Source organism: Loxodonta africana, chromosome 19 (assembly GCF_030014295.1).
Source record: "Loxodonta africana isolate mLoxAfr1 chromosome 19, mLoxAfr1.hap2, whole genome shotgun sequence".
In the NCBI taxonomy this organism is placed as follows: domain Eukaryota; kingdom Metazoa; phylum Chordata; class Mammalia; order Proboscidea; family Elephantidae; genus Loxodonta; species Loxodonta africana.
The window spans coordinates 45945541-45957748 of NC_087360.1; the positions used below are offsets into that span (position 1 = coordinate 45945541).

Genomic DNA, 12208 nt, shown 5'->3' on the forward strand with positions numbered 1-12208 from the left:
TCTGTCCTATAGGGTCTCTATGAGTCGAAATTGACTTGATGGCAATGGTTTTTTTCTTTTTTTTAAATTTAGTGCTTTACATATTTAAAGCATTTTTACTCATACTCTTTTTTTTATTATGTTAAAATACTCATAAGATAAAATTTACTGTTAGTGACATTTAGCACATTCATAATGTTGTGCAACCATCACTACTATCTAGTTTTGGAATGTTTTCATTGCCCCAAAAGGAACTCTGTACCTATTAAACAGCTGCTTTGCATTTTCCCCTCCTTTCGGAATCATTCAGTATGTGGCCTGTCGTGATGGGCTTCTTTCGTTCAGCATAGTGTTTTCAAGGTCATCTATGTTGTAGCATTTATCAAGTACTTCATTCATTTTTATGGCTGAATGATAGTCCATTGTATTTACAGACCACATTTTGTGTATGTATCATCAGTTGATGGGCATTTGGGTTGTTTTCACCTGTTGACTCTTCTTTTACTTGACCACCCTTCGAGGTCTAATTATCCCCATGTTATAGAGGAGACTCTGCTGTCAGCGTATTGGGGGTTTCTATCCTGTCCTGTGCCTTCCTTTCTGCCACAGGTCGGGGCTTGTGTTCTGGGCAAAGTGGCTGGTTGACCTGGTTCTTCAATCAAGCCAGAGAGAACCCAAGAGCCTTAACATTCTAGGAGGCCTGCTAAGGGCTGGTTCCTCACCTTTCACACCTCTGTGCAGAGGGAGAAACAAAGCTCCTTCTTTGTTGAGGATGCACAATACTAAGAGCCATTTCCCCTGCGTGCTCAGGTTCAGCAGAGAGTGGGAGCCACAAAGAGTCCAGGGGCAGCTCTGCTGTGCCAGCTGTTTGAGGCCCAACCACAGAGAGCCCTGGCCTGCCCTTCTTCTGCTGTCTAGGGGAAGCCAGGCCCCACCACCGAAGCTATGGGCCTCTCCTGTCCTGGACTCCCACCCATGGCAAAGCTCGGCCTGTGGTGGCTCCTTCTGATCCCAGCAGGTAAGTGGGTTTAATCAATAAGGCGTAATTTCATACTCATAAATCTCACATACTATATGGAAAAAACTCCTGCTGATAGAATCAGCACAACAGCCAAAGCTGCAGAGCATGTCAGAAATCATCAGCTGAGTAGTTTGTTCCACAGTGAGAAGACAGAGGGGGCAGTCACAGCTCTGACAATAACATCTGTGTCACCTTGAACTTCCCTGAGCTTCAGTGTTCCTCATCTGCGAAATGCAAAGAACACTGTGAACCTCCCAGAGCTATTGTGAAACTAACATCTGTAAATAGCAAGGGGTTAAATAGCATCTGGGATACACTCAGTACACTCAGTACACTCTCCCAGCCCAGTGCCTCACTCTAGCTACTGTTATTGACAAACTTTCTGTCAACGACATGTTCTTCTGGAGTTTAGAGCAGTAGTTCTCGACTTCCTCAGGTAGCAGAATCCCTGATATGGTGAAGCTGTCTGGAGAGCACTATGAAACTCATGTGTGATTTCATCAGACTTCTGTGGAACACTGTGCCTAGCTGATTACCAGTGGCCATCGAGTCTACTCCAACTCATGGTGACCCTGTGTGTGTCAGAGTAAAACTGTGCTCCATAGGGTTTCTAATGATTTTTAGGAAGTAGATCCCCAAACCTTTCTTCCAAGGCAGCTATGGGTGGGCTCACATCTGTAACCTTTTTGTTAGCAGCTGAGCATGTTATTCGTTTGCACCAGAAGTAGCAAATGCCAATGGTTTAAGAAAAAAAAAAATAGGGGAAACGCCCAACGTGGCACAGAATTTCCCAGTCTCAGAATCAGGCATGCTATCATTAGAGATTCATCTAAAGGCAGCCCCACTGCTGCAGGTCACAGTAACCAAGGCAGGCTCAGATTCTTCAGGAAATCCTTCTGCCTCAGTTTACCCCACATGGACCAGGTATCTGCACCACGTGGCTGTCCCCCTTGGGGCGCTTCCGTTCAAGGTTGAATCTTGTCTCTAGGTCTGAATTCTTCCCCATTCCCTGCCTCTGTACCCCTTTCCAGCACTTGTTTCCACTACTTCTTATGTAGCTGACATTTCATGAGCTCGAAACATGAGTTAAGTCTTTGCTAAGCTCTGGCCTACACTGTTAGATTTAATCCTCAACAGTGTTTTGAGTTAGGTTCTGGATTATTACCCCCATTTCACAGGCGAGGAAACTGAGGCTCAGTGAGGTTGAGTGGCTCTGATTTGAGCGGAGACGGAGCGGAAGCCAAGTCTCAGGTACCATGAGTGGACTCCTGGAGACCCCACTCCTCTCTCCCTCTCTCATAGCTTTGGGACAGTGGGGCTCCCATACCCAAGCTGAGGACCGCCTCTTCAAACACCTCTTTGGGGGCTACAATCGCTGGGCGAGGCCGGTGCCCAATACCTCAGACGTGGTGATCGTGCGCTTCGGCCTGTCCATCGCCCAGCTCATTGATGTGGTGTGTTTCCCTACCACCCTTCACCCTTCAGAATCAGTCCCCAGACTGGTCTGGTCCCTTTCCCGGGATCCTCTCTCCAACCCCAGCTCCGGCCCTGATACGCCCATCTCAGTCACAGCCTGGTCAGGGGCCCACCCCTGGAGCTGGGTGGATTGGAGGTGATCTGATCCAGGTCTTCCCAGGTCTGCTCCTTCTTTCTCCCGCTCCCTCAGCCCGGGAGTCTCCTTCAGGGAGGGGACTGGTGGGCAGCAGTGGGCTTTCTGGATGCTCTGCTTGTTCCACTTGACACAGCGAAGAGGATCCAAGTGGCCTGTAGATCCTGAAGAATCTGAGTCAGGGCAGCAGGGTCAGGTGGGGGTGGCAGGTAGGGTAGACTTGGAGTATCATGTAAGTGTTTTCTCCAGTGAGGGTGGGGGCCTGAAACAGCCCATCTCACTCCACCCTGTTTTCTGGGGCTGGTTCTGTCATTCTAATTGTTATTACTCTCTCCCCACTACCTGCCAGGATGAGAAGAACCAAATGATGACCACCAACGTCTGGCTAAAGCAGGTGAGGGCCTTACCCCCAGCCAAGGCAGGAACGGGGCAGAACCCACTGACCTGGGTTGCCCCAATTATCCTCATGCGCAGGGTTGGAGGGTAGGGAGTAGAGGGAGGAGCCCCGGAATGGGAGGTTACTTAACCTCTCTGAGTCTCCCTTCCTCCTCTGTAACATGGCGGTAAGACGAACTACCTCCCACACACCTGTGAGGAACTAGATGATGTATCCCTGCTTGGGGTGGCTGCCCCAGAAATGTTGGTTGAACCCGAAAGCTTGACAGGCCATGCACTGGGGAGAAATGTGCACACTGATGAAGACCAACCACTTTCATAGGTGTTAGCCAGTGTCTTGAGAAATTCTGACACATTTACAAACATGTTTATCTTTCCTATTTTGCAAGTCTGACTCCTCTGCCCACCAAACCCTTCTCCTACACATGAGCAGTCAACACCATGCTAGACTAAGATCTTCCCAGGCTGGTGTCGGTACCAATGGTGGCTTAGTGAGATGATTTCAGTTGGCTCACAAACCTTTTTTTAGTAGTTGTATCTTTACATTTTAACAATTTTTTTTCAAATGCTGTTAGTTTCCCATATATATCAGTGATATAAAATTCAAATGTTAATCTACTTAAGTTTAAAAATAGTGAACTAATTAAAAAAAGACTTGTTGTTGGTGGCCCTGAGTATTAGAGCAGAACTGCTCCGTAGGGTTTCAAGGCTGTGACCTTTCAGAAGCAGATCCCCAGGCCTGTCTTCCAAGGCGCCTCTGGGTGGGTTCGAACCAACAGCCTTCTGGCTAGTAGTCAAGCACTTAACGGTTTGGGCCACCCAGGGACTCATTAAAGAAACTATTAGGTAAGTCTTGGAAACTCTGTGGGGCAGTTTTACTCTGTCCTATAGGGTCGCTATGAGTTGGAATTGACTCCACGACAACGGGTTTGGTTTTTTTTAGTTTATTAGGTAAGTGATAGTACAGGTGGTACACATATGTGGCAAAAATTATGAAGTTAGTACTTAAAGTGTTTGAAGTTTGGAAAACACTGAGCTAGACAAAAAAAGTTTTCTTCTCATGTGCCTACTTTCTGAAACCTCAAATCACTGTGTAATCACAACTTGTGATAAGACCATAAAGAAAAACCTGAGAGGATAATAACTAACCTGTGGGTTGTGGGGAGAAAAACGGTATCACTTGGAATTGCCTCGGTGGACGCAGAGATGGGGCCCAGGGCATCCCCCTTCCTGCTGAGACCCCTAATGGGGCTCTCTGGAGCATAGTTTGAAAGTCTCTGGTTAATTCCCCATCTCAGGTGGATACCTCCAGGTTGTTTTTACCTCTCTGGTCCTCAGTTCCTCATCCGATACCTGGGGAAATACTGGTACCTGCTCGGCATCACTCTTCCTGGGTGGAAGGTGTGAAAGACTGAACAATGACAAAAAACGGCCTAACTACAGAGGAGTGAAGGGGTTCCCGGGGCTGTCCAGCTGGAGAGTGGCAGAGTGAGGACGAAAGGCCCGATGAGGGTGACCAACCGTCTCAGTGTGCCCGGGACTGAGGGTTTCTCGGGAAGCCAGACTTTCAGAACCAAAGCCAAACCTAGAGGTTGGTTATCCTCGGCCGGACCTTGATTCCTAGGCCAGAGCTCTTTCCATGCATCACAGCCGTTTTTATTGTCCGGGGCTGGAGGAGGAGCTCCGGGGGGGCCTGACCGTGGTGCTCAGGCCTGGTCTCAGGGCGTCCCCAGGCTGCCCATGGTCAGCGCTGCGGCCAGGCCTGCAGGGACGCCTCCCTCCCCACGCACAGGAGTGGAGCGACTACAAGCTGCGCTGGAATCCGGCCGATTTCGGCAACGTCACTTCCCTCCGGGTTCCTTCCGAGATGATCTGGACCCCCGACATTGTTCTCTACAACAAGTAGGAAGCCTTTGGGGTCCTGGGAGGAGCCTGACGTAGGGGTGGTGACGGAGGCTGTGCTGGGTGGATACGGGAGGGCCTCCCCATCGCATTTCAGCTTCCTCGTCTGTGCTTGGCCGGTTTGGGCTCTAGTCCTGCCTCGCTAAGAATTTCTTTTTCATTTCTTCTATTCCCTTATTTGTCTTATTTTTGTCTTCTCATTCACTCATACAACCAAATTTATTGAACGCCTACTATGTGTCAGTGCTCAGCACTGTGCTAGTAAGACAAAGATTTGTCAATACTGAGGTTTTTTTTTTTTTTTTTTTAATGTGAGGCAGGCTCTGAAAAGAATGCCTAAGGGTTTGTGTGTTGAAGCGTGTTGCACTGTTGAAGTCACGAGCAGCACATTTGAAGGGGCAAGACACACCTGATGTCTGTATTTTTAAAAATCATGTCATTTCATATTTGCCTTGTAGTCCAGACCAAAAAAGATCAGTCTATGAGCACAATGACTAGAAGTTAGTAAAAACAGGTTTGTCTAAAGAGAACACTGGTGGACAAAAAACAAATTTATTTATAGAAAAAATAGAGAGCTATACTTCCATTAAAGTGTTTGCTATCAGGTAATTCTTCGTGGAGAAACCAGGAAGTTAAAATTAAAAGATCTAATTTTTAATTTGGTGTTATGTTCATCTAAAAATGTTTCTAAGGATCACTGGAGTCCTTGGCAGCGCGAATGCTCAGCCGCTAACCGAAAGGCTGGCGATTCAAATCCATCCAGAGGCACCAGAGAAGAAAGCCCTGGCCATCTGCCTCTGAAAGGTCACAGCCACTGGAAACCCTGTGGAGTGCAGTTGTACTCTGACACACGTGTGGTCACCATGCCTCAGAAGCACCTTGACAGCCCCTGGTTTTAGTTCACTGAGATGTAAATAGGTGTGAAAAATGGCTCAGTGGTCAAATAATTTTGCATAACATTAGATGGCATAACCCCACATCCTTTAGAAAATGTCTAGGCACAATAGTATTTTAAATGTTGTTAGAAGTTCTGCAGCAAAGAAACCCATTTAACCCAGCATTTTCCAGTTTATTTGACCCTACTTTGAAAACACTATTCTTGAACAACAAAACAAAGGGGAAAACAAACCACTACTGGATTTTGTGTCTCCAGGTAGATGTGAATGGGACAACAATGACTTCTTTATATCGTCCAGTTCTGGTCAGATTCAAAGTCCTTTCACCTCAACATGTTTATCACCTGGAAGGGCTGACACAGCAGATGCCTGGTGCTTGCTGCTGCTGCAGGCCTCACAGGTGCCCCATCCCACCCCGTATCTCCTCTGTGTCCCAGAGCAGCTCCCAGGATCCTTGTTTCTGTTTCCTGTGTATCTTGCAGAGGTCAGGAGCAAAGTCCTAGTATCAGATAGGACCTTGTGTTTTAGGATTACCAAATAAAGTTGAAGTCAGTATTACTTGATTTTAATAAGAGATTCTTTGCTAGGACAAAAGCCCAACACCAAATCTTGCAAATATCTAAAGAAGGTCCTCCCTCCACATAAACACTCCGCTCCAGGTTAACAAGGATATAAAGCAAGTCTTTTCTGGCCCAGGCCTTCCTCAAAATGGGGGGGGGGGGGGGGGGGGGGAGGGGGGTGCATGTTGCCATCTAGTGGTGATTATGTGTGATGACAGAAATGCCTTTTTTTTTTTAAGTTTTGCTCTGACCTGTTTGTTGGTTTCTTTCAAAGTTCCTGTTTCCAGCCTGCCTATGACTCTGGCCTGCAACTACTCCAAAAGAAAGGTCTCCCTGTTCCTATGTATTCTTCTGATCCCCTGGGCCTTAGGGTTGACTGGGGGAATTCGAGGGGAAGAGACTGTGCATTAGAGATAAATTCATGGAGCCAAGCTGTGGCAACTCCCAGGGAAACTCAGGCTGAGAAGTAGATGCGCAACTTGATGAATCACTAGGGCCCCAGGGTCCTCAGAGCTCTTGCCTTCCATGAGGTCAAGACCCATTGTGGGTATTAGAATCTCTGTCACGTTAAATGTTCTTCTTTTCCATTTATATGGCTACAGTAGCAAAGTCTTTATTACTTCACAGTGTGGTGTAGTGGTTAAGTGCTACGGCTGCTAACCAAAAGGCCGGCAGTTCAAATCCATGAAGTGCTCCTTGCAGACTCTATGGGGCAGTGCTACTTTGTCCTATAGGGTCGCTAAGAGCTGGAATCTACTTGAAGGCAGTGGGCTTGGTGTTTTTTTTTTTTTCGTTCGTTTGTTTATTCTGAATATCCAAAACCAAGCCAATTGCCCTCAGGATGACTCTACTCGTGGCACCCCGTGTATGCCTCGGAGCAGAACTGTGCTTCACAGGATTTTCAATGGCTGATTTTTTGGAAGTAGATCGCCAGGCCTTTCTTCCGAGGAGACTCTGGGTGTACTTGATCACCAGCCTTTTGGTTAGCAGATGAGGGTGTTAACCTTTTACACCACCCAGGGACTCCTGACTCTGAGAACCAAAAAAAGAAATAAAGAAAAAACAAAACCCACTGCTGTGGAGCCGATTATGACTTATATACCCGTACCACAGTAACCCCATAGCCCTCTCTTAAGTCTCCCTTCATGCAGCCCCAGAGGCCACAGTGTCACCCCCCTCCCCAGCTGAAAACTTTCAGTGACTCTCCTTTCAAAACCTCTGCTCTCCAGTCCCATGGGACCCTTCTGGCTTTATCTCCCACTATACCCTTTTTTTTTTTTTTTATACCCTAGGCAGAAACCCTGATGGCATAGTGGTTAAGAACTATGGCTGCTAACCAAAAGGTCAGCAGTTCAAATCCACCAGTCACTCCTTGGAAACCCTATGGGGCAGCTCTACTCTGTCTTATAGGGTGACTGAGTCAGAATCGACTCAATGGCAACGGGCACTCCACTCACATCCTGCTTTCCAGCCTGAGCCCGGCATACGGAGTCTGTCCTTTTCCATCTCTGTTTGTTTTTCTGCGGGTCCCTCTGCTGGTACGGTCTCCACCCCATCTGTGCGCCAAATCCTACCAGCCATCAAAACCTTGTTCAAAGGGCAACTTCTACGATGACCTTGCTGGCTCCAGCTGAAAGGAAGTTTTCTCCCATAGGTCTTGTGGGGCACTTGGACCACTCTCATGCCGTTTTTGCCCCTCATTGTTCTTTCAAGGCCAGGGATTAGGTCTTATATTCCTCTACCCCCACAGCTCGATAGAGGCCCTAGATGATAAGGCTGCCTCAAATATGCAAGTTACATGGATGGAATCAAGAAAGGAGTTTCACCAGCAAAGCTGTTAGGTCTTTTCTTTGTAAGGAAGTAAGGACCCCAAGGGGAGAGAACATATAAGTAATTACTCTGAAGTATTAAACACATAAAAACAGGTGATAAAAGCACAAATATGTAAAAATGTTATCTGTGGCAAAGGAAATACATCAAAATGTTAGTAGTGATTATTTTAAAAATTCTTGGTGCTTTAGTATATTCTTCAAAATTTCTTCTTTTGTGTTAAAAAATGGTCTTTAAAAAGACAACCCCTGTAGCTATAAATTTTCTGTGTGCTGGGCAAGCCTTATGCACTTACATAAAACCTAAACAACTTGGCCAGGTCTGACTTTGTTATTGGATTACCCCTCCTGCCAGCTACCTGGAGCAGCCTGGCTTGGGCAGATGGAGTGTGCAAGGCTCCCGAACTCCTTTCCTCTCCCCAGTGCAGATGGGGAGTTTGTGGTGACCCACATGACCAAGGCCCACCTCTTTTCCACGGGAACAGTGCACTGGGTGCCCCCCGCCATCTACAAGAGCTCCTGCAGCATCGACGTCACCTTCTTCCCCTTCGATCAGCAGAACTGCAAGATGAAGTTTGGCTCCTGGTCCTATGACAAGGCCAAGATTGACTTGGAGCAGATGGAACAGACGGTGGACCTGAAGGACTACTGGGAGAGTGGTGAGTGGGCCATCATCAACGCCACAGGTACCTACAACAGCAAGAAGTATGACTGCTGTGCTGAGATCTATCCCGATGTCACTTACTACTTTGTCATCCGGCGGTTGCCCCTCTTCTACACCATCAACCTCATCATCCCCTGCCTGCTCATCTCCTGCCTCACCATGCTTGTCTTCTACCTGCCCTCGGACTGTGGCGAGAAGATCACCCTCTGCATCTCTGTACTGCTCTCACTCACTGTCTTCCTCCTGCTCATCACCGAGATCATCCCTTCCACCTCCCTGGTCATTCCACTGATTGGCGAATACCTGCTTTTCACCATGATCTTTGTCACCCTTTCTATCATCATCACTGTCTTTGTGCTCAATGTCCACCACCGCTCTCCCAGTACCCACAATATGCCCCACTGGGTGCGGGTGGCCTTTCTGGGCTGTGTGCCCAGGTGGCTTCTGATGAACCGGCCCCTGCCACCCTTGGAGCTCTGGGACCCCTCAGGCCTGGAGCTCAGCCCCTCTTATCACTGGCTGGAGACCGATATGGATATGGAGGAGAGAGAGGAGAAAGAGGAGGATGAAGACAGATGGGTGTGTGCAGGCCATTCACCCCCCTTGATTGGTGCCATCTACAGCCACGAGGGCCTATATCCAGGGGCCTCAGGCCCCAAGGCTGAGGCCCAGGGACAGAAGAGTGGGCTCCTGCTGTCACCTAGCATACAGAGAGCACTGGAAGGTGTGCACTATATTGCTGATCACCTGAGGTCTGAGGATGCTGACTTTTCGGTAAGTTGGAGCTGAGCAAGGGGCCCCTTGTACACTAGCTTAGTAGGAACCACAGGGTGTTAGCCTGTGCCAACTGAAGCTCCTCCCTTGAGGACCCATCTCCCTTAGTCATGGCCCTTCAGTGCCCGGAATACATTGTGGTGGGTAATAGCTAGGTAGTAGACTCTTGTTGTTAGTTGCCATTGAGTTGGTTCTGACTCACGGCGACGCTACGCATGCTGAGAACTGCTCCATAGGGTTTTCAAGGCTGTGACCTTTCAGAAGCAGATTGCCAGGCCTGTCTTCTGAGGTGTCTCTGGGTGGCTTCAAACCACCAACCGTTCAGCTAGTAGTCGAGTGCTTAACCATTTGTGCCACACAGATTCTTAGGACATTTTATTAGCAGATGGCAGAATACCACGGAAGTCAAGACAGCGACTCGCAGACAGTGAGTGGGAGAGGGGGAGATCTTAGAAACTAAACTTCCCCAGTTCCACCTCATGCCAGCCATTTGTCAACATTACCCTGTATGGTGGGAGGTGGAGAGGCAGGAGGAGGTGGAGGGAATATTCTCAGGAAAGATCAAACAAATGAGTTCACTGTTTTAGCCTTCCACTTTTGTCCTGGATGGTCTCCTGCTTCTTCTTGTTCATGGGCTCTGGATGTTTTGTGAACTTCCGTATTCACCCAAACTCTGATGAATCTTGATTGTAGCAGATAGGCTTCCACCCCCGTCCCCACCATGTCCCACATTATTAGGTGAGCAGTGCATGGCCCAGGATCACAGAATTCTTCTTATCACACAAGTGCCAACTTATTAACTTAAAAAAAGGATAAAAGGCCAGGAGGTTCTTACTGGGTGGCCTTGTTCAGTCAATAAGAAAAATTAATCATTATCTAATCCGGGAACAACTTGGAATCCAGACTCCCTTGCCTAGGCTGTGAGCTTAAGATTCTCCCTGAGTCCCACAAAGGGTCCTGCAATCTTCCCTAGGTTGCACCTACCCTTACCAACCTCCCTCTCTCCATTTCCTGCAGGTGGGTGGGAAGGCAACATGGGGCAGCAAAGTCTTTGCCATTCTGTAACTGCTGGGCATTGCATTTAAATCACTTAAGGTCCCTTTGGATGCAGTGGTGGCATAGTGGTTAAGTGCTATGGCTGCCAACCAAGAGGTTGGCAGTTTGAATCCACCAGGTGCTCCTTGGAAACTCTATCGGGCAGCTCCACTCTGTCCTATAGGGTCACTATGAGTTGGAATTGACTCGACAGCAGCGGGTTTGGTTTTTGGCTTGGTTAAAGGTCCCTTTGGGAGGGTCCCTGCTTGTAAGTGGCTCCAGCCTTTACCTGGATACCTAGCCACCCTTTACCTGGAACTTAGGAGCCTATAGAAAGGCTTTGAACCATATGGAGGGAGTGGGATATGTCAGGAGTCATTAGGTGAGGATTATTTGAGCCTTGAGTCAACCATATTTCTGCTTTCCACCCACTCCTCTCTCTGCACTGGCTTTTAGCTTCCCAAAGTCTTGGCGGGGCAGTTGCCCCCTAGTGGTGATCCTCACAGGAGCTGTGCATGGCCAGGAAACTTCCCCTTCCTCCAAGGCCTGGCCTCTGTCACTGTGAGCCCATTTCTACCTCCAGGTGAAGGAAGACTGGAAGTATGTCGCCATGGTAATCGATAGGATATTCCTCTGGCTGTTTATCATTGTCTGCTTCCTGGGGACCATCGGACTCTTTCTTCCTCCATTCCTGGCTGGGACGATCTGATCTCATATCCCTTGCCTTGGCTCAAAGGGGTCGCTGCTGACCATCTTAACTGTTTCTGCCTCTAGAGTAAGATTTTGGGGTTAGCACCATCTGACTGCAGGTGCCTCTCCCTGAAGTCCCTAAACTGGCCCAATCATTGAAGATATGGAACAATTCACCTTGACATCACTGGACTCAGAGCTAAGAATCTGCTGAGCACACCTTGTTTTGAATGCAGAGGAGCTAGAAAAGGTGCGGGATTTGCTCTCCAGAAGCTTAGGAGGTGATGGTGACAGTGCGAGGCAGTGTAAGATGTTCCTCAAGGAGTGATGTGACACAAAGTGATGGGAGGGCCAAGCAGGGAGAAGCAGAGGGCGGGAGTGGGACCAGCAGAATGCAGATGTCAAAGGAGGGACACAGCAGGAAGAGGGGAGAAGGTGCCCAGGGTGGGGGAGTGGAACTGCTGTGAGCAAAGTTTTGGACTCACGTATCAGCCTCAAGTGTTGGGGAGAACAGCCAGGCTGAGGTGGGGCTTAAGTGTGGGGAGCAGTGGGAGGGAAGATTGGAGAGGCTGGTTGGGGTGGCTATAAACTAGACTGAGAAAGAAGTTGAGTTAATCCCGAGTCTGGAGGGTTTTGAGCTGTATAGTAAATAGTGTAGTGATAAGGGTGCTTCAGGGAGGGGAAGGAGGTGAAGGCAGTGCACTCAAGGGGGGAGGGCAGAGTAGTAATGTGGGCTGGAGGTACAGAGCAGATCCTTCTGGATGGAGGGATGGATGGATTGTTGAATGCAGATAGCTAGACCATTCCATCCACCCTGAAATCACCCCCCAAGGCTCCCCCTCAACTCTACCCT

General features: G+C 48.4%; 1 protein-coding gene across 1 annotated transcript; it reads left to right on the plus strand.

Annotated features, from left to right (window-relative positions):
- Window positions 1-8082: 8082 nt before the first annotated feature.
- On the plus strand, window positions 8083-11319 carry CHRNA2 (cholinergic receptor nicotinic alpha 2 subunit). The gene has a single exon (XM_064272661.1). The coding sequence runs from the start codon at window positions 8575-8577 to the stop codon at window positions 9643-9645; it is 1071 nt and encodes a 356-aa protein (XP_064128731.1). The 5' UTR covers window positions 8083-8574; the 3' UTR covers window positions 9646-11319.
- Window positions 11320-12208: the final 889 nt, after the last annotated feature.